The 23,620-nt window shown below is 35.9% G+C and overlaps 1 protein-coding gene across 1 annotated transcript in view; it reads left to right on the forward strand.

Annotated features, from left to right (window-relative positions):
* TRHDE (thyrotropin releasing hormone degrading enzyme) overlaps positions 1-23,620 on the forward strand; it is a gene marked incomplete at both ends in the record, with an annotated part of 409,908 nt that overhangs the window by 290,170 nt on the left and 96,118 nt on the right. Inside the window, one exon of the mRNA XM_079715341.1 lies at positions 11,471-11,536. Within this exon, the coding sequence (XP_079571467.1) occupies positions 11,471-11,536 (66 nt within the window). The remainder of the gene's footprint in view (positions 1-11,470; positions 11,537-23,620) is intronic.

Below are 23,620 nucleotides of genomic sequence, written 5' to 3' on the forward strand. Positions count from 1 at the left end.
AAATGCTGAAATACTCCAGAACCCATTCTTCAGATATATTTATACTCATATGTTATAATTTGACATATATATATATACATATATATGGTTATTATTTTCAGTCTCTTTGTGGGAGCCTGGGGCTTCTAGGCTTCTAACCCCAATCTCTTTCCTGAATTCTAGGTTTCAAAATTTAACTATGTGTGTTCTATCTGCCTGGAATGTTCTTCCCCAGTTGTAAACATGGCTTGCTTCTTAATGAATTCATGTCTGTGCTCAAATGTCAATTTATTAGAGCAATCTTACCTGATTATCTTATGTAAAATTTGAGAGTCCATCTTCCCCAGTATTCTCTTTTCCCTTACCCTGCTTTATTTTTCTTCATAGTGATAGTCAGTACTTGGCATGATTGTATTAAGCTGTTTCTTTGTTTATTAACTGCCTCTTCTACCTAGAATGTAAACTCCATGAAATCTTTATTTGGTTTGTTCTCTGCATCATTTTCAGCTCCTATAGTAATGCCTGACACAGTGAGCCCTCAATAATTGTTTGTTAAATTCACAAAATCAATCTTTAAATTTACCTTAGTGTGACAGTTTTCCCCCAAAGTGTTGGTACCTGTATTCATACTCCCTCTGGAATGTTTGAGAGATAGTTTCCTCACATCCCTATCTATAATTGGTATTATTAAACTTCCAAAGTTTTTGCTTGGCTAATGGCTGTGAAATGCTATCTTCCTGTTTAATTTACATTTCTTTGTTTATTAGTGAGATTAAGACTTTTATGTATTTATTGCCCAGTTTCTTATTTTTTAAATTTTCTGTGTATATCCTTTGCCCATTTTCCAATGGGGTCTTTGTTTTAAAATTTGTTTGCTTATGTATTTAATCATTGATTAATGAAAGGTTTTCTTTGTATTCTGGATACTAATCTTTGGTTACTAATAAGACTGTAATTTATCTTTTAATTTATGATGTCTTTTATCACGCAGATGTTTTTAACTCAGATGTAGTCTACTTGTCCATTTGCTCTTTTATGCTTCATGCTTTTTGTTTTGTTTAAATGTCCTTCTTTATCCCAAATTCTTTTTTTTTTTTTTGCGTTACGTGGGCCTCTCACTGTTGTGGCCTCTCCCGTTGCAGAGCACAGGCTCCGGACGCGCAGGCTCAGCGGCCATGGCTCACGGGCCCAGCCACTCCGCGGCATGTGGGATCTTCCCGGACCGGGGCACGAACCCGCGTCCCCTGCATCGGCAGGTGGACTCTCAACCACTGCGCCACCAGGGAAGCCCTATCCCAAATCCTTAAAGCTAGGCTTTGAGATTTTTTTCTAATATTTTTAAAGTTTTACATCTTATATTAAGTTCTTTAATCCATTTGGATATTTTTTGTTGTTTCTTTTTTGTGTGATGTACAGTGTGATGTCATTTTGGTTTAGATAACCAATCTTCTCAGTGCCACTTATTGAATTTCCTGCTCTACTACCACTCATGTGTGATACCATCTCTGTCGTCTATCACCAGTAACAGCTTTGGTGCATTTGCACCAAAATTCTGATCCCTGGTTTACATGTGCATTCCTGCTTCAATAATTCTGTCTAAGGTCTAACCACTATAGCTTTTTAGGTTTGATATTGGGTATGATGATTCTCCCTGTCTTGTTCTCTTTCAAAATTGCTATTGTTAACTGTTTGCCAATCCATATGAATTTTCAGATGAAGACAGTTTCTAGAGAAAAAAAAACCTTTGAAGATTTTATACATTAATTTTGGAATAATTGACATTTATTTGTAAAAGTTTGACATTTTTAAATTGTAAAAAGATTGTAAAATTATAAAAAATGCCATTTGTAAAAATTGACATTTTTACAGTAACAATTCTCTTTAGCTTTGTGAGGAATATAGTCCTTGAGTCTTTGGATAATTTCTGTGATTTTCTCCATGAAAACTCTGAGCAAACTTTTAATTTCTCCCTATAATTTTTGTTTTTTTCGTATTTGTTTGTATATATGCTCTTGAGAATAGGATTCTTTCTAAATTAATTCTTTAAATTAGTTTTTACTGATTTATGTTAACTTTCTTGATATTTATGTATTAGTCTGTGTCAGGCAAACCTGCTGCACTTTTTTATTGATTTTATAGATTAGTTCTATAGATTCTCTTGGATTTCTGTAAGGACTTTCACATTATCTCTACATAATACTAGTTTATTTCTTCGTTTCTAGCTTTTGCTTGTAACTCTGTTATTTGTTCATTTATTTTATTGTGTTTTTGAATATAAGTATTAATAGGGAGCATTCTTGTCTTATTCCCATCATAATGGAGAGGACTTACAATGTCTCACCACTCAGTGTATTTGTGGAAGAGGGCCTTTAACATGTTAATGAATTCCCTTCTCTTTCTAGTTACTAAGACATAATATTTTGAATGAATGCTAAGTCATAACAAATGTTTTTCATCTTCTCAATAATTTCTTTATTTTCTATTTTGTTAATTTCTACTCTTAATAAGTTATACTTTCATGAACATTCATTGAGTTTACAGTATTGTTATGTTTCAGATTTCTCTATTTGAATGCTTTCATGTAAGTACTATTTCTGGCACTGTTGAAAGCTCCCTGTTTTCTTGTCTCGGATCTGTGGTCTTCTTTCTTGGATTCCTATTGACTTAAATATATATTACCCTGTTTGAATACCAATGCTTGAGAATACTAAAAAACAAAAGGCTGCAGTGTAGGATATAAGCTAACTTTCATGGTAGGGAAGATTGAATAGCCATGTATTGGCTACAAGCTCATGGTTTGGATTGCTGATTTGAATCTAGCAAGTTGTTGGTGGATACTTTTCTTAGCTAGGACCATCTTTCACTGGCAATGGAAAAGTTATGGCACTGACAACTAACAGGTGTGCCAATAATAAGTCTAAATGTTCTGACCTACATCTAATTGTTGGAAGAAGAAACGGTCATATGAAACAATTAGTGAGTGATGTAAAATAATTTGATAAATTTTGTAGTTTAGACTTAAAGGATTTATGACTGCAGAGGAGAGAGAAAAGCATTGAGGACTAACACATTTGTAGGAAGTTTCATAATATAGTATGGACTTTCCCTGTGCTTTTGAATAATTTATGGGGCTTAGAATATAAGATTGAAAAAGAATGTCATTGCAGTTGAAGTAAATAGCATGATTAAAGCATGAAGGTATAAGGTATGCTCGAGGGATATGAGAAGATCAGCTTAACTAGAGGCTGATTATTTGGCCATATGGAAAAAGTATTGGTAGGTAATGGTGAGTTTCATTGTGTATGGCCTTGATTTACTACCATAGAAATTGTTTTTAAAAAAGAAAGTGTTTGGAGGGCAGGGTGCTAACATAAAAACGATGGTAATGATAAAGATGATGGCAATAACTACAAACTTTGATTGAAGCAAATTATATGCCAAACACTGTTCCAAGTACTTTATGAATGATTTAAATGAATCCTCAGAAAAATCTTGAGGTAAATATTATCACCACAATCATCATTGGTAGAAGTAATCTTTGTTGCTGTTGCTCTGTTCTAATTGTAGATACTTAGGCAGCTTCTATAATATGCCTAAGCTCTCACATCCAGTAGATGACAGAACTTGGACTTTTAGCAGACATTACGCTTCTTCAGAAGCAATTATTAAAATTAGTCTGATTGGTCCATAAGATGGACTTGTGAAAGTGAGAATGCTTCTGAGGTTGTTGCTGGGAGGCTGTGAAATAATTCACCTGTGCAGTGATAGAAACTTGGCCTCGGGAAGTAATAAATCAAAGAGGACTCCAAGGTTCCAGGTGCGAGTGACTGGGGCAATGGGGCATTAATTCTGCTTTCTTTGTCAAATTAACTTTCTTTTTTTGTCCAATTTTTCTCTCTTCCTCTTCTCTCTCTCTCTCTCTCTCTCTCTCTGTATTTCTCTCTTCCTTTCATTTGGGTAATCAATTTGAGAGTGAATGATTTTCAAGATTAGATATTTTATTTACTTATTTTTCCTTTTCCTTGGGTCCTAGATATAGCTATCATACTCTTGTAAAAAATAAAGCAAAAAACATGTTTTTGAAAAACCATGGAGGATTTAAGATATGCTTTTACTCCAGACCGAAGACATTCTTCAGTAACAAATCATGTTAGAACATCACATAATCTCCACACATGTCCAGATATAGTGCAAAGACATCATTTAGAAATTTACATTATAAAAGTACTTTGGTTTAGGATCAATAGACTAATCCTTTCAGTAATTTAGAAAGTAACAAGAAAGTCTCACCTTGTAGGTTTCTGTGCTAATCAAAGAACTCAACAACTGAATGAATGGAGATAATTTCCGGTAACTACTATACCTGTGTCACTTTGAACAGATTACCTGTTCCTTTGTCTCAGTTTCTCCCATATGTAGACTGAATATAATGATACCTTTTTCCTTACCTGCTTCTATCCTTGAGAAGAGCAAACACATCTGTAATGTGGAATATTGGAATATAAACGCTAAAGGACTTCTTTTGTAGCTATATCTATATCTATATATATCAATATATATCTATATCTTTATTGGTATATAGTTGCTTTACAATGTTGTGTTAGTTTCTGCTGTACAACAAAGTGAATCAGCTATATGTATATATATATACCCATATCCCCTCCCTCTTGAGCCTCCCTCCCACCCTCCCTATCCCACCCCTCTAGGTGGTCACAAAGCACCGAGCTGATCTCCCCGTGCTATGCAGCAGCTTCCCACTAGCCATCCATTTTACACTTAGTAGTGTATATATGTCAATGCTACTCTCTCACTTCGTCCCAGCTTCCCCTTCCCCACCATGTCCTCAAGTCCATTCTCTACGTCTGCGTCTGTATTCCTGCCCTGCCACTAGGTTCATCAGTACTATTTTTTGTGTTTTTTTTAAGATTCCATATATGTGTGTTAACATATGGTATTTGTTTTTCTCCTTCTGACTTACTTCACTCTGTATGACAGACTCTAGGTCCATCAACCTCATTACAAATAATTTCGTTCTAAAGGACTTCTAGAGAAGACTAAGAAGGAAAAGGTTTTATTTGGGTGTGTGTGTTACTTAATATTAGAGTATACTCAGTACCAACTTACTCCAGTGACCTATCATCCAACAATTTATACTTGTTTGTATTTCAGCATTTAAAGTCGCCCTATTGGGTTAGGTCTTCTGAGAAGGAAACACAATGGTGTGAGATATTTACTTGGGAAAAGAGCCAGAGAAGGAAGCGAGAGCTCCTTGAGACCACACTGCAGCTCACAGCCTGTGCAAGGAGAGAGGGAAGGGAGAAAGTCATAGGCTTGGAGTGAACTGAGGGAAGTGCAGCCTTCATGGTGGCAAATGAAAAGGAGCAATAGTAGGAAATCTAAGCAGTGCCTTTCACAGCTGCCACATCCACGCACAGCATCTGATAAAAATATCACTATTTTCAACTTTGCTAGCCCTTTGTTCCTACTGAGCCTGCCTGAACGAGCTTTATGTCTCCTAGTCCATCAACATGTTCTATTCTGCTAGCCAGTTTATGTCTTCTATTCATCCTCAATCCTGGGCATATTGATCAGCTATTTCAACTAGGTCCCTTCCATTAGGTTTCCCTTTGTCCTCTTCTGGGAACACCTATTGATTCTAAGCTCTGAGTAAGTCTAAGAATTTCTTTTCTTTTTCCAAGTTCTTACTATACCCAGTGTTTCTGAAGAGTATCATGTAACTATTTTGATTTGGGATCACAAGAAAGTCATCCAAATTGGTTAAGATTACTGATTTTGGAGTTGCACATGACTGGGTTTCTAATCCTGGCTTCCCTGCTCACTACCTGTGTTAATTTGGTCAAGTTACACACATCCATTCAAGTCTCAATTTTATGAACTGACAAATAAGGATAGTAGCATTTTCCTTACAATATCGTGAATTTGGCACATAACAGTTGCTTAATGAATGACAACTATGTCATTAATAACTTAAACTAGGACTTAGGACTTTTCTGCACATTTCTACATGTTTTGGACTCCTTTTTACCTTCTCACTGGAGTTAATTCAAACCTAGTTCTACTCTTTCAAATCACATAATCTTGGGGCCACATCACTGAAAAGTGACAGGCCATCTCTCATTCAGTAGTTGTTGAGAACCTGCTATGTACCAGAAAGTTTTTTGCAGTGAATCTACAGTGGTGAGTCACACAGACCAAGTCTCCACCTCGATGAAGCTTACAGTCTATTTCATCAACTTCATTGTTTTATACTTCAAAAAATTTAACTTATTTTTTACTTCCGTCTTCTGTCTTAGGCCTGTCTCAGAGGAAATTTGTCTTTATCCTTTTCCAAGACTAACCCTAATTCTCTTCTTATTTGGCTATCCTAGAGTTTTGTTCTAGCAACCATCTCTCAATCTACTGTGTATCTAGTAGTACCTATCTCTACTAGATTATCTTTTCTTTGCATGAAATTTTCTCCCACATTTTTAAGAACAAAAACACAAACAAACCTCATGTGAACATGCTTATTGCTTTCTCTTTTCTTCCTCTGTTTCCATTATTTTGCAATCTGGCTTTCACACCAAGTCTATTTAAATAGCTCTCTCTTAAACGTGACCTACTTTGGTCTTCTCTTAGCTATCTTATTTTTGTTAAAACTGAAGCACTTATTCTTAAAATATGTTTTCTTTGCCACACGTATACCCAGTTCTCCTTCTGTTTGTTTTTTCAATCACAGTGTGTCATCCTTTGCTCTTCATTTCAATTTTTTTCATTGATTTTCTCAACAGGTCTTCCTTGAGTGCTTATTACAGGCACTCAAGTGCAAGCCATACAGAGTACATACTTTCTAAATTCTGTTTTCTGTCTCCCTCACTAAAACCTCAGAACTCTTCTCTTGGCAGTCTCACCCCCTACAAATCCTAATTTATGTCTTCAATCAAAACGTTCCAGTAATTTCATTCCTATGGTCACATTTTCCTTCTGTTCCTCTGGTCCCCTATTTTTCCTCAAACTCCACCTGTTTCAAATGAATGCTACCATATTCACCTAACACTTTCTTTTAAATTCCAAATGTCTGCTAATATCATCTTCTAGTCACTCAGGCTTTCAGATTTAAAATCGTTTTTGTTCTCTTGCTTAAACCTATCTCTGGTTTTTGTCCTCACTGCTACCATTTGCTCCTGGTTATTTTACTTCCTCCTTGGAGTGTTATAGATGAATCCTCACTTTTTTAACCACTTTTCCAAAAATTCTTCCTGACCCTCTAACAGAGTTCAAATGTCTTAGTCCTGGCATTCAATCTTCTCTAACAACTGCTTCAATCTTATATTCCATTGAATCTTCTATCACCTAGTTGTAAGCCCTTTGTCTTTCAGTATTACCTTAGCCACTTGTGCTTTTCCCTTTCACACCTGCGTGGCATCACACAAAGGCTGTTCCTCCCATACCATGCATGCTCTGTGTTTACCTTTGCTCATGGAATCCCATCCATCCTTCAGAGTCCAACACAAGTGACACTTCTTTAGATCCTCTTTACCCTTCATTCTCCCTCTCTTCTGAAACACTGTAGAATATTTTATTTCTTTTGTAATTCATCTTATACTACGTTGTATCTTCTCATCTCACTTAGGAGGGTTTGAGGTCCTTGAGGATAGAGACTTGTGGCATTCCTATTTATGCTTTATAGGATCCTGAGCACACAGCCTTCCTCTGTCAGCATATGTTAAAAGAATAAAGTAGTGGAGAAGATCTTCCTCTCTTCAAAGTGATTACTTATCACTGAAGTACAAAGATAAGATAAAGTAATAAACTGTCTATCCTGGCTGAGTAGTCTTCTAGAATGGCAAATACAATAATTGCTATGTGTGCAACTGATTTCTCTTCCTCTCTCATCCAGGTATTGTGTTAAGGAGAAGCTTTCTCAGCCAGGAAGAGGGATCAGGGGTACCAAGTCATAAGGACACAGTCCTTTCTCCGGAGATGTTTACTGTCTTTGAGACTGACATGCATGCAAATGATTTCATGTAAAATAAAAGAAATTTTAGCTACGAACTTATATGAAAAAGATACTACAAATACAAAAATTACTAAATGACTAATGGGTTTATAATCATACTCTTGTAGAATATTCTTTATGAAACCTTAAAAAAATCAGGTAGTGGGACTTTCCTGGTGGTCCGGTGGGTAAGACTCCGCACTCCCAATACAGGGGGCCTGGATTTGAACCCGGTCAGGGAACTGGATCCCACGTTTATGCCACAACTAAGAGTGTGCATGCTGCAACTAAGACCAGGCACAGCCTAAATAAATAAATAAATACCCAAAAAATTTTTTTAAAAAAATCAGGTAGTGGTTTCCATCCTAATATCTCTCTGAACTTTAGTATAGCAAATATAGTGATAAGTTTTCTTGATTAAGTTTCAGAATTATACAAATCTTGCAGAAATAGTATATTTATTTCCCATAAAGCTATTTAGGCTGTGTAATATCCAGTTTGCTTGATTGTGGCTAGAATTTTGAGTCACAAGTGAGTATAAATTACAATATTGTAAATTATGTTTACTTTGGTGAAAAAATATTTTAAAGACACAATGAAAGGGGATTCATTGTTTTCTTTTGTGAACAAAGGTTTACAATGAGTTTTGCCTCCATTAAGAGGTACGATCTTTGTTATAACCCATATATAGTAGGTACTTAGTATGTGTTGGCTGCATGATAACGCTTGGAGAGCCCATCTGCCTATGAAGTTCTATGAAATAGAGATTTTTAAAATTGAGCTTTGGAAAGAAAAGGCTAGTTAAATATAGAAGAACGCATGCATACTACTCTGGAGAACTTAAAACGTTCAAATTGGCAAGACAGACATATTTTTGAAAAGTTAATTAAATTATACAATATAATAATAATAGGGAGTTCAGTAATATTTTATAACTTTTAAATATTGATTATATTTCCAGATTTTCTTTCCTGTTAGTACTCTGCTACAGCTCAGCCTAGACAGGAAAATGGGTACATTCTTTTTTTTTAAAATAAACTTATTTATTTATTTATTTATTTTTGGCTGCATTGGGTCTTCATTGCTGCGTGTGGGCTTTTCTCTAGTTGTGGCGAGCAGGGTCTACTCTTCTTGTGGTGCGCTGGCTTCTCTTGTTGCGGAGCACAGGCTCTAGGTGCATGGGCTTCAGTAGTTATGGCTCGAAGGCTCTAGAGCGCAGGCTCAGTGATTGTGGCGCACGGGCTTAGTTGCTCCCCAGCATGTGGGATCCTCCCGGACCAGGGCTCGAACCTGTGTCCCCTGCACTGACGGGTGGATTCTCAACGACTGTGCCACCAGGGAAGCCCGGTACATTCTTTATGGTTAGGAAGAACTCTTTTGCCATTAGCCCATGCTAAATTGATAGTTTTTACAGCCCGACAAGAGACCAAGTCTTTATTGCCTAGAGGGAAGCACTTAAATCATCTGAAGATGGCTATTCTGTACTGAAGGAAAGTTTGAGTTGGCTACTCGAGATTCTGCCTCATGCCCCAGGTGGCAAGGGTTAGTTTTTCTGCGGAACTGACAGTTTCCACCCTCAGGGTGGGTAGATTAGATTGGGAAATATATAGGAGGGGAGCTTGTCAAGGAAATTCAAGGAACAGAGTTGATAAGTTCTAAAGGGAATTCTAACCTGGTCCCCAGATTGAATCATAAATGCTTATATTTTATGGATTTATGCAAGTGTGCAGAAGATGCAGACTAAGAAGCAAAAGAAAGAGCAAAGAGAAGATATACCAGAAGAGGCATACAACTCTATGGCTTGTCCAGTTCATCATTTGTTGAGTTATGAATAAAATACCAGTTTTGAGAGCAACTGTGGTGATGACTGAAAGTTTTTGAGACATTTCTTTAATGGTGATTCATGGAGCCTGAGTACTGTACTGCATTAAAAATTTGGAATTACAGGAAACAATTCTGGTAACAAACAATGGAAATTCATTCTTACATCTCTGTACTTGCTGCTGCAGTCCAGCCCCAGGCAGGATGAGTCTATATGTGGTTCTTATGATTCTCTTATAAAAAAGAGACACCTGGTAAGAAATTAGTTATTGATGGGTATGAATTTGTAATGAGTATGAAGTGGGAAATGTAGTCATAAAGGGATTTATTTCCCTTAAAACCAGGCTATCATTTATATTTAAACTTTTGCTGCTTATAATTCACTGCTTCATACAATTTGGTGCAGATTGAAATATCTCCTTGAAGGCTTATTTATATTTTACATACAGATTTGTGATCATCCAGGCTTAGCCATCATTTCTTGGAATGTTTCATATTGATTTCATGTCAGCCTTTTTGCACTGATATTGCTCTACAATAAAATAACTGTTCTCAAAGTGAGATAGACTCTTAAATTAGTATTTTCTTCTATTACTCTAAATATTTATATCAGCCACGTAAGTGTTCTACTTGTATATGGATTTATAGAAGACTCTAAAAGGAAAAAAAAACAGGAAATAAAAATCATTAGCTTGATATAATACTGACAGCTAATATTTCTATCATGGTTACTGTTTTTCAAACCCAGCTTGAACTACTTACATACAGTAATATATTTAAATTTCAGAACAACCATAGTAAATTGGGACTATTATTGCCTACACTCTACAAGTGAGAAAAGTGAGGAACAGAGGGGTTAAATACTTCTCCTGGGTAAACATGGAGGGTAATGCCAGAGCCAGGATTTGAACCCAAGCAGTCCGACTGCTTGGCACTCCTACTGTCCACTTCTTTGGCTAAATTATTCTTGATTGAACCAGGGTTAGAGTATGTAGCTGTGTTACTTCAAAGCTATGTTTTAACATGATTATTTATTAACATGGTTGTCCCTCCCTTACTAGATTATGAACTTGTGAGTACATGAACCATGTTTTATTAACTTTGTCATATACAATGCTCAATAAAATATTTATTATTCCTGAATTACAGCTTATTATTGCTCTGAGAGATTTTATCCAAGAGACTTCTATTTTGAAGTCATTGGTTTTATATCCACAAAAGTTTTAGATCCACAAAACAAAAAATGCAATTGTTACCTCTAAGTGAATTATTTCATTCATAATTCTCTTATTTCTTAACTATTTTAAAGAATAGGACCTCCCTGGTGGCGCAGTGGTTGAGAGTCCGCCTGCCGATGCAGGGGATACGGGTTCGTGCCCCGGTCTGGGAGGATCCCATATGCCGCGGAGCGGCTGGGCCCGTGAGCCATGGCTGCTGAGCCTGCGCATCCGGAGCCTGTGCTCCGCAACGGGAGAGGCCACAACAGTGAGAGGCCCGCATACCACAAAAAAAAAAAAAAAAAAAAAAAAAAAAAAAAAAAAAAAAAAAAAGAATAAAATAGCATGAATGAATGAAGCAAATTATTTTTTATGGGTATGGAATAATTTTAGAATCATGTGACTTGGTTGAAATGTTTTTTTCTTTCTTTTAAAAAAATACTCTTTCTTACAGGGTGCTGCTTTAATTAGAATGCTGGCTAATTTTATGGGCCATTCAGTATTTCAGAGGGGTTTGCAAGTAAGTAAAATGCTTTCTATTTTCTCTTACACTTTTCCTTGTTCCTGCATTTATTTTTTTTTTCAAATATATTTATTTATGGCTGCTTTGGGTCTTCGTTGCTGCGCACGGGCTTTCAGGGGCCACTCCTTGCTGTGGTGTGAGGGCTTCTCTTGCTGTGGAGCACAGGCTCTAGGCACGCGGGCTTCAGTAATTGTGGCGCACAGGCTTAGTTGGTCCGTGACATGTGGGATCTTCGCAGACCAGGTCTCGAACCCGTGTCCCCAGCATTGGCAGGCGGATTCCCAACCACTGTGCCATCAGGCACATGTATTTATTTTAAAGATATTTCACAGTTTGGGAAATTGCTAATAAAAAAATGCTGAATTTGATGGAAAACTTTAAGATGAATAAGGTAAGCAGTGTCTTTCCACATGACAAATCAAAGTGGTAGACAAAATTCCATACCAACCCCCAAAACTCCAACAGTTATACCATTTAGAATCTCTTTAATATGCATTTTAAAACTGAAGTAATTTTCAAATATATTAGATCCTAAGTATTCTATACAATATTTTATGAAAGTCTGATTCCTTTTTCTTCCATTTAAAAGTTCATATAAAGTGAAAACGTTATGTTAGCCTTCTTAGAATTATGTACTTGAGAAATTCTTAACGCTTTTTTTTCAGATATGTGCCTTTTATGTTGTTTGCTGTTTTAATGTTGACATACATAGATTGTTATTTTTTTCCAAATATAGTTAAATGTTTTTTAAATTAGAAAATGCACTGTTTTAAATAAAGGGGGAAAAAAGAAACAGTTTTATTATAATACATTTATAGTATGATGTATGGAATCTGGGAGTAGATTCTTAGAAAAGGAGGATTCTTAAATTCTTGAAGGCAAATATAGAGAAATAGAACTTTTATTCCATTGACTCTGTTGGAGTAAATGATGTTCCTAGCAGCTGTGATTGATGAATTATTTATGATGCATTCTACTTAGAAGTGTCCTTTAAAGTAAATTGATGTTCACCTGAAATACAATTATGCTAAGACAGAGAGAGCAATCAATCTTAGCTGTTCTTAGTAAGCTTTTCATTCTGAAATTTAAATAAACTACATATGGGATCAGGTCATATTTTAGTAGTGTAATTCTATCTTTACCCAAAATAAACCAAAAGATAAAATACAAAGCAAGAGTTAAATATGTTATGACAAAGCTATAAATACGTTAACACAACAGAGAAAAAATATATAAATTTCTTGAAGAATAATTTCCCTTAGAAAGTTTTTTTACTGAATTGTCCCAGCAGGGGTTGAAATTTACTTTAAAATCAGCTCTTCCCATTAGGGACACCTTCAGAATAGCTGAATTCCATTGAACCTGTTTGCGGGTGCTAAAGTCTCTATTCTGATCACATAGTTAGGAAAACCTTTTTTCTCCAGGTGTGCCCTCCATGAATATCAACTGTCTGGAGAAACGTCCTTCCTTATCCCCACTCCTTTGTTTTTCCCACTGAAGTTGTAGCAGACAGTACAGTTCCAGAAAATATCTAAGCTTTCATAAGGGCTACACAAGTTGATGTGAAACCATTTTCTGTATACAATTTTTATTGTTTTCTTTTCTCACTTGTGTGTATAGATTTGCTTGGCAGATTGAAAAACTATAGTTATGTTATCTGGAAAGGATTGTTGTTTTGCAACATTTTTCTTTATCTTGTCACAATTTCTATAGTATGCAAAATACATCAATATTTAATTCACCCTTTTCTACTGACCCAGTCTGTTCAGTTTTATCTGAAACAGTTAGACTATACCCTCTGACTCCCATTATATTAAATTTTCATTTGAAGCTTGTTTTAGTGTGTGCACCTTTATGCTCTGATACTTGATTTGGTTAATTTTCAACTGTGGGGCTCTGTGTTTGTCAACATTGCATTTCATTTGCCTTGTGACATCTCATTGATCAGATAGATCTTTATCCTTCGGTACTTCCCTTGCAGCTTTATTTATATTCATCACTCAAACTGATTTAGTGTATCATCAGCAGTTTGGATTAGTTTACAGTAGATCCCTACGTCTATTTAGTGTATCATCAGCAGTTTGGATTAGTTTACAGTAGATCCCTACGTCTAAGTGATAAATTATCATCTCTTGTGCATGAAGATGTATGGAATACAGTTTGGAAATGACCTCCTGAACAGACACTTCATGTCATGGTACTAAGTGGTCACAGAGTTGATATTAATGTATTTCCCATCCACAAGGCTCTGGGGAGTGTTGGTTTACATGTTGTTGAAAGAGCTAATCTGGACTGTCAGCACTTACCTCTGCTGGAAAATCTATTAATTGCCTTTACATTAACCATGGATATTTCTATGTTGACAAATGGAAGTTTATATTTGCAGACAGAGCCAGGGTTAGATTTATAGGTGTCGGCATCCCAAGTTGCAGACAGTATATTTTTCATATGTTTTCCCCTCCCTCCCTCCCTCTTCCTCTCTTCCTTCCTCCCTCTCTTCCTTTCTTCTTTCTTCCCTCCTCCATCTTTCCTTTCCTTTTTTTTTTCTTTTTGTTTTAGTACTTGGACCTTAGCCCTGATGTTTCACACAGGGACAATAGTATAATGGTGGTTTCTTCTAAAACTTGTGTTCTCTTGTATTTTTTAAATCCTAATTAACCATCTTAAGCTCTTTTGGGAACAAAGCAAACATTTTTTACAACCACAAATATATAAAATATGATATATTTACACGATATAAATTTAAAATATAATATAAATAAATATATGATATATCATAATAAGTATACATAGATATAAACTATAAATATATTTGTATATTAAACATGATAATAATATAGAAAGATGGGTCCGTTCACATGTTTATATTTAACTTAGCAAGTATTTGAGTATGGATTCAACTACATTTTTCTAACTTTTGTAATATTTTGTATTGGACAACATATTTCAGGTTTCAACTTACACGTATATCCTTCAGTAGGAAGGGACTCCTAGTACCCATAAATCTATTCGATCAGCTATCAGAAAGTCTGGTGGTAAACACTTTTATAGTGAATAATCACAACTTTCCTTGGTCTGATCTTCTTGATTTTTTGGTCTACTTCCCTTATCTCTTGAATTTTGTCTGATGCTTAAATGGTTCAGTCTTGCATAATTTTTAAAATAAGTTGCCTCAAAACTTCTTACAGTATGTAATAGATAGAACATACATTCTATCTATTTAGAATGTAATAGACAGTATATACAGTCATAAAAAATTAGTCCTGACTACCATTAATGTCAGCTTCCGTTTTGTTTTGATGTTTAAATTGAAAGCGGAACACAGCAAACGAAGCTTAAACCCTTGTTGGATCATGTATGCCACTCGTAAATAATACATTTTTTAAAACATAGAAATATTTGTATTTTTGAAAACTCTGTATAGCTATTGCTCTTCCATAATCGATTTCCCAAATCAATAGCTGGCATATTTGGGGACACAAGAGGCAATGGAATAAGTAGAGAGAAACAATTCTTATTCCTGTTTCTAATTAATGACGGGCTTTCTGCTAGTAACTAAACCTTTCGTGGCCTCTGACTTTATAGTTACAAAATGCAAGAGTAGAATTACATGCTCTCTAAGTTTTTTTCATCTTTCAAATTCTCTGCATCTAAGACATTTAATGCATTTTACTAGCTAGACAATTTGGGTTTGATACTTTAATTTAGGACAGCTATTTCAATTTGATGGGAAAATTTATTAACTAGATGTGCAAAAGTGTCCTTGAATCTTCAGTTAATCATCTGAGTATTAAGACTATTTGGCTTTGACCCTGTTGGGAGGGTTAGTGGAGTGAAAGTCAGGAAAGCCACCACTAGATTTCATAAAATCAAGAAACCTTGGTGTCACAGAGAAACAACACCCATACACTCAGTGTAGCTCTAGTCAGGTTTTTGGAGGGAGTGAACTTAGATGTGGTTGTTCAATTCACCGTCGTAATCCAGAAGTCCTTGAATCACTTTCTTCAGTTGGCTTTGGTGGCACTGTGTTCTGTGTGTCATCTTAGTTCACCTCATGCTCAAACCCTATTACTGTAAGAATTGCTGAATCTTTCTGAAATTCTCACATTTTTAATTTCCTAGGCTTCTTATTGTTTAAGTACATATATATTAATTTTCACCCATATGTAGCAATGTTTATGTGTATAGATCCACTAAATTAGGATCTACTTCTTTTACCTTGTTTTTATAATTTAAGCTTCCACAGCTCAAATCCTCGTTCTTACATAAGTATTCTAGGCTTCTTTTTAAAGTAAATAATTCAGATAAGGATTCTTTTAGATAGAATTGTTTCACATGAATTTCACCTTTCTTAATTCATTTTTACTTGTTTTAATCTCCCTAGTAACATTTTTTAAATTTTTCTTTGAGTTTTTTGGAAATAAAAGAATAAAGCTATAATTTTGAAATCTTCAGATAACATTGATTGGCTCAGTAGCTATTAAAAAATAATTAGTACATAACTACTGCTTTTTCTTTTCAAACAAAACAATATTGTTTTAATGATCTACAGTACCATTCTTCATGTTGTTATGAGGCAATACCAGGGAACTGAAATTATGAAGAAAGATCATTGCTAAACTTGATATAAACTCACTCTGAAATCCATGTCAGAAAGTGAGTCACCCTCCTGCTTATCTAATGAGGGTGATTCAATATCATTTAAAATATGGTTGAATAAAGAAAGATTTCTCTTGATTAGTATTTAACTGCTCTTTTCCATAAGGTAACCTACAAAAAGATGTTTGCCTCCAATTATCAGGGTGGAAATTGCTTATGCAAATCAATGTAAGGCAATGAGGTGTGGATAGAAAGCAAAAGGGAAATATCATTATTATTGGTTTGTGCTCATAAAATTCTGATAGCCTGAAGGTAATGACAGCACAAAGCTATAGGGATTATTAGTAGCAACAACATACTAAATAACTTGTGTTCCAGTGAGAAGTTATATGTTAACATATGTACACAGGATTTTTATTTGAAAACTGCAAGCTTATGTTTGTGAAAGAGTGTTTGCTCCCTTGCATGTAGGTTTTTAGATAAATGAAAAGTCAGAAAATAACAGAGGAACAGAGACCATGTGTCAAAGTTAATTTCCTTTCTGAAGAGATATTATTGGCTTTTATCCAGATAGTAGCTGAATCATGCTTAATCTAAAATTAAATGACCATAGATAGGTTTTGTTAAAGTTCTCCGTGTTTCACTTAAATCACTGTGCAGTTTTAGGTATGGTATAGGTAGAAAGGTTAACTCATCATAATAATTTTTTGTGATCAGTCAATACCATGTGATTATAATACTGTCATTGATGATGTTTAGTCATTGGATTTGACCTAATTAACATTTAACTTATTAAAGACCAACTACAAAGCTAAAATTAATGAGTATGCTATAGAGAAAAATATTAATTTTAAGGAAAGATTCCATGGATTTGAGAATCAAGAATATTATCTCTAATAAAAATCAAGTACTTTAAAAAATTAAATAGCAATAGCTATTCATATTTCTCAATCAGAGAAAATAACTTCTATAACTCAATTTCAATGAATTTGTTTGTATACAGCTACTGATTGAATCCTTATCATTTTGCCTCTGAATTAAATGTTGTCAGTTGACTACTGTGACTGTATAGCATTAACTAAAAAGCCTTCATTAGTAATGACATATATCTCTATTTGTTCATCCCACAAGCATTGACCCGGCTTAATGGGAGGTTTTAGAAACTTATTCTTACTGGTTTTCTTTTGCCTGTTCGTTAAGAGCTCAAGATATGTTATTCATTTTAACTCATAGGGTTGATACTATAAAATGATGTTTTTGATACCTTTAAAATGTATTTGTGAAATGATTTGACACATTTGGCTAATGGGTGATATATTCGTATATTGGTATGCGTGTAAATGCATACACATCAGTGAATTGTACACACTGGGGTATGTATACCTATCTGCAAACACCCTCTCCCCTTGTAAATGTTACCATTTGGTTAGATTGCTGGTTCAGAGGTACAATAAATTTGCCTTAGAGGCATTTTTCTCTAATCTACTTAGCTCTTGCATCAGCAGTTTTCTTTCGTTTCCTTTTTAAATTTATTTTTTCTCTTATTTTATGTTCTCTTTTCAGAATGTTCATGTAATAGCCTAGAAGTATATATTTGGCAATGTTGAAAGTTTTGATGCTAAAGAAACCTTCTAGGTTGGGAAGTTTTTTTTTTCTTTTTTACTCACATTTTCATAATTGCTTGGTGGTTTTAGTATAGAGTCTAATACTAGTATTATGGCATAGATGTACATAATATTTTTAGCTTTTTCCTTGTTGGCAAACATTTAGATTGCTTTCCAATTTTTGTTAAATAAACAACACTGTAACAATTTTTAAATTATAGATTTTCCCATTATATTTTGATTGCCTTTTCATCTACATTTCTCGAAGCATATTATCAATTTTTCTTCTGAAATATTAAGCCAATATATAATGCTAGAAATAAAGTTTGAAAGTTCTCTTTTTACAATACACTAAGCAAACAACATTGTGTCTTATTTTCAAAATAAATTTCTTACTAATTTAATAAGTAAAATATTGCTATTTCAGTGTATATATTTTTATCACAATTGAGGTTGAAAACTTTTCATATATTCTCTTGCATTTCACTCTTATCACTTGCTTTTTTTTTTTTTTTTTTTTTTTTTTTTTTTTGTAGTACGCGGGCCTCTCACTGTTGTGGCCTCTCCCGTTGCGGAGCACAGGCTCCGGACGCGCAGGCTCAACGGCCATGGCTCACGGGCCCAGCCGCTCCGCGGCATGTGGGATCCTCCCCAACTGGGGCACGAACCCGTGTCCCCTGCATCGGCAGGCGGACTGTCAACCACTGCGCCACCAGGGAAGCCCATCACTTGCTTTTTTATGACATATTTATCCATGTGTTTATCTGTTTAAAAAACTGAAGTTCTACTTTTTTATAACATAACTATTTATAAATATTCAACAGTTATAAAAATAATGAACCATAACATTTATACAACTTCTTTTCCCTATCATATCTAAATGTCAAAATTATTGTTCTGAAAAACCGTATGTTATAAATTAGTGGCTTAAGAGGTGTAAGCCTAAGATAAGATAGATATCTATCTTAGCCTAGATAGATATCTATCTATCTTACAAAAGGTTCAAATGTATTCAAAATTCCATGTTGATCTACCTCTGTGTTTCTGTCTATGGAAGAGAAGGCTCTGTGTTAGTATGACACACAAAGAAATGGGGATATCCATTTGTCATCCTGCATCTCATTTCCTTTTGCAATCAGTCTCTCGTATTCATCTTTTCTCTTCTGCTCAAGGTCTCTCTCTATGATTATGTTACAGATCATTTTTCCCCTCTTAAGAGCAATAACTCATTTTAGTGTTAAAAACTTTTCTTAGTGCTTTGTGCTAATAAACCAAAATTGTGATTTCTCTTGCTGTATCAGCTCTCTTTAGTTTTATATCCACGTTGTTCACCCATCAGATATGTTCAGTTACTCATTTATTCCACACGTATTTATTACATAGCCGCTCAATGTTAGACACTATGATAAATAACAAGCATTCAGGGCATGCTACACACAGCAGATATGCCTCCTGATCTCATGAATCATATCACTGGATAAGATTGATGCTAAAAAGGAAAAGAGCAAATACAGGCCTATTTACTAAGTGTGCTAAATGCTAGGCAGGAAAAAAATCGGATGTTGTATGATAACATATGGGTGGGTGGGTCAGGTAACTTTAGGTTAGGTGTTTAGAAAATCCTCCTTGGGAAGAATGCATGTGTCTTCAGTTCTGAAGGGTGAGAAAGAGGTGGGGTTCCGGGGAGATCATTCCAGAAAGATGGAAGGGCTTGTGCAAAGGGCTGAGGGAAGGAACTGAGCATTTTCAAGGAAAATAAAGAAACTAATGTAGACGAGCAGCGTTAGTAGGGGCAAGAGATGAGGGGGGAGATGAGGGCAGGAGCTAATTGTGGGATGCCAAAGTGCACTGTGCTTAAGAGGGTTGGGTTTTATTCTGAGTGCAGTGGGAGGCTATTCAACAGTTTTAAAGCTGGGATGTAGCATGGCTCTATTTATATTTAAAATAGTTATCTGACTAATTGTCATAATACATTGGGATTGGAGCAATCAGCATACCAAGAGAGGAGGAATCAGGTAATAAAATTAGGAATATATTTTAATATTCGGGTGAGAGATGACAGAGGCTTAAATAGTTAGTAGATGTACAGAGACATGGATGGATTCAGAATGTTTTTTGAAGGGAGAATGAAATGGACCTTGGTATAGATTGGGTGAAGAGTGTGGTAGTTGAGAGATGAGGAAGAAAAAGTACCTAGGAATGATTCTGAAGTTTCTGGGTTGAAGGCCTGAGACCAAGCCCTGAAGGGCTGTAGCAGTTGGAGGTTGAAGGAAGAGGAGGGGGCTGGTAAAAGAGACTGAGGTGGAATAAATAGTCAGAGAGGCAGGCAGAACACCAAGGGTATGGTGTTACTCGTGTCAAGAAAAAAGCCTATTATTTCAATAAAAAGAAAGTGATCAAGGAGGTTAAATGCAGCCAAGGGGTAGAGCAGAATAAAGACTAAAAATTGTTCCTTTTGGCAGTTTGCAACTTAATGACTTCAGTGGAATGGGTTAAAGAGTGTCATACAGAGTAAAGTAAATCAGAAAGAGAAAAACAAATGTATATTAACGCATATATGTGGAATCTAGAAAAATGGTATAGATGATCTTATTTGCAAAGCAGAAATAGAGACATAGACGTAGAGAACAAATGTATGGATACCAAGGAGGAAGAGGGAGTCCGGAGGAATTAGGAGACTGGGATTGACACATATACACTATTGATACTATGTATAAAATAGATAACTAATGAGAACATAATGTATAGCTCAGGGAACTCTACTTAATGTCCTGTGGGGACCTAAATGGGAAGGAAATCCAAAAAGGAGGGGGTATATGTATATGTATAGCTGATTCATTTTGCTGTACAGTAGAAACTAACACACATTGCAAAGCAACTATACCCCAATAAAAATTAATCTAAAAAAAAAAAGAGTGGATGGGAAATACCTAAGTAGAGATAGTGTATGTAGGATAAAATTTTTTAAATTTTCCAAGGAAGGACATCAGAAAAACAGAGTAGGTAGTTAGAGGAGGATACAGGCTAAGGAAAGTTTCTGTTTTGTTTTTTAAAGATGGGAGACGGTTGTACTCATTTTAGGCTGGTAGAGAAGGAGTCGGGACAGAAGAGTTTGATAATGTTGCAGAAGAAAGAGACAACTGGGATTTTGGTTCTTGAGACAGTAAAAAGACTGGTCTTTGATAGGAGAGACCCTTCCAGTAAATTTGGAAATTGGAAAATAAAGGAGTTCATTTTCTGATGAATTCTTTTTTTTTTAATTAATTAATTAATTAATTATGCCACACTTTGAGGTTTGTGGGATCTTAGTTCCCTTACCAGGGATCAAACCTGAGGTCACAGCAGTGAAAACACCAAATCCTAACCACTGGACCACCAGGGAATTCCAAATTCTGTGTTTTTAGTGTATCTGAGGCAAGATCAATAGCTGAAAGTGAGGTAATGCTGCCCAGTAGACAGATTTGAATATTGAGGATTGGGAAGAATAGGAAGGCATGGCTGCTTGGTTTTATTGAGTGCCTATTTGAGTTTGGTGCTTATGAAATTTATAAGAAAGCACAGGGGCTTTCCTGGTGGTGCAGTGGTTAAGAATCTGCCTGCCAATGCAGGGGACACGGGTTCGAGCCCTGGTCCCAGAAGATCCCACATGCCGCAGAGCAACTAAGCCCGTGCGCCACAACTACTGAGCCTGTGCTCTACAGCCCTCGAGCCACAGCTACTGAAGCCCGTGCGCCTAGAGCCCATGCTCTGCAACAAGAGAAGCCACCGCAATGAGAAGCCCATGCCCTGCAACGAAGAGTAGCCTCAGCTCGCCACAACTAGAGAATGCCTGTGGGCAGCAACGAAGACCCAACGCAGCCAAAAACAAACAAACAAACAAACAAATAAATATGGTGAACCATTTTTTATTTTAAAAAAAAGAAAACACAACTGCTCAATTGCCTTATTTTTTCCTGTGATGCTCAGCTGTATGGGTACAGGTTTGAAGAAGGCAAATACTTGAATTTATCCAGGAATGGGATATTTGCCAACTAGTCTAATTGAAAAACAGAGCTGCAAAGGAGATGAGGCTGTTTGTTAGGAATTAAGATAAACTATGAAATAGAAGCTGGATAACCAGGGAAACAAAACCAGGAAGGATCTGATAGACAAATACCCGCCATTAGTAATGTTAACAGTAAATAACATATTAGTAAGTGTATATTATTTTAACACTGAATAAAAGAAATCCCTCATGCTTCTGAGCATATGGGAAATTTAATCTGTCCTTATGGAATTCCCCTTATGTCATGCCCATTCATAGGAGAATGTTCCAGGGAACTTTATCAGGCCAGAACATACAGCGAAGAATGTCTGTTCTCATCCACACTGATAGTCAGTCGTATTAGTTTCAGGAAAGAAGTGAGATAGTGCACGCTGCCCGAATGTTCGGTATGTATCTTGCCCAAGCCTTGCCTTTCTGGTCACCTGGAGGTTAGTGTCTTTGCTGCTTTAGTGCTCCTTAGGTATGGCTATTTTGTGCTGAGGAACCTAACTAGTGCCCCCATTTCATGGACCCCTCCCCCCATTAGTGGTCTCGTCACCTCAGTAGACCTCGGCGAAAAACAGAGTTCTAGACCTCACAGTCTCTTTCTTTCTCCACCCTTGGATAAGGGAAGGTTTCTAAGCTTTTCTCAAGTCTAAAGAAGCTTTGATCTCAATTTTTTTTCTTGCAATTTTACTTTTTAAAAGTAAAAAAAAAATGTCCTCTGGGCACCTTCCTCCTACAAGTTAGTCCAGTTAATTTCCTTGGGCCTCTAGAACGTTTTGACTTCTCTTGGAGGTTAGGGTTGAAGAAGAAGATGTTGACTCTAGACTTTCTTCCCTTGAGCTTGATCTTAAAATAACTAACGTTTCTTGGGTTCTTTGTGTGGCAGGCTTTTTCTTCCTGAGTGCTTTACTTGTTTTATGTCATTTTCTATGCACACTGTTCTCAAGTAAGTGCTGTATTATCTACTTTTTCCAGTTGAAGAAATTAAGGTTTAGAGAAAATAGATATCTTACCCAGGATCACATGGCTGGTAAGGATTGGCCTGAATTCTTAGTTTTTCTGAATATGCACACTACCTCTTTCTCACATGAGTTTCATTGTCTTCTCAGTGAGTCACCAGCACCGGGGGCTGAGTGAGAGAACTCCGTGTACATGGCCTGCAGTCAGTGGGTATCTTGATTTACAAAAGGCAGTATATTCTTACCGGCCAGGACATACTTTATCTGTTTTGTGAGCTTGCTGTGGTCCAAACCCTTTACCAGGGCATTAAAAAAAAGCAATTCACAAACTTCAGTTTTACCAATAGATTCATTTTATGTCTCAGTAATATTTCAAGCTAGCAGCAGAAGTGAGAGGTGGGGATATTTTAGTACCCCAGAACACCCCTATAGACTTAACATTCACGCTATTTTGCTGACAGGTGTAGGACCCTGTCAGGTTGTTCTGGGATGGAGTACAAATTCAACAGTGGCAATATTGTGCCTCTGGTGATGCTCCTGCATGTTGGGGCATTGATGGTATGATCTATAATTGCTAAATAAAAGATAGGCAAAAACAGAACTGAAGTGAGAATACGCCATTGTCTGTAATTTCAGGCAAACAGACAAAAAAAACTTTCATGGGCTAGCAGGTTGTTTTGATTTAAAATTTTCTTGCATATTTCACAGTCCTTTAAGAGAGTATACTGATTTTACAAAATTTACACTCATTAGGTGGAGTAATGGATTTTTAAAACATGTGAAATGCCCTTTTGTTCCTATGGAAATATCTGAATATTCCTATATCTAAGTAAGCGACTTCTGAAAGTAAATTTAAGTTAAGCACACATTTAAAAAATCAAAATCAAAA

This window comes from Hyperoodon ampullatus (genome assembly GCF_949752795.1).
Source record: "Hyperoodon ampullatus genome assembly, chromosome: 11".
Lineage (NCBI taxonomy): Eukaryota > Metazoa > Chordata > Mammalia > Artiodactyla > Ziphiidae > Hyperoodon > Hyperoodon ampullatus.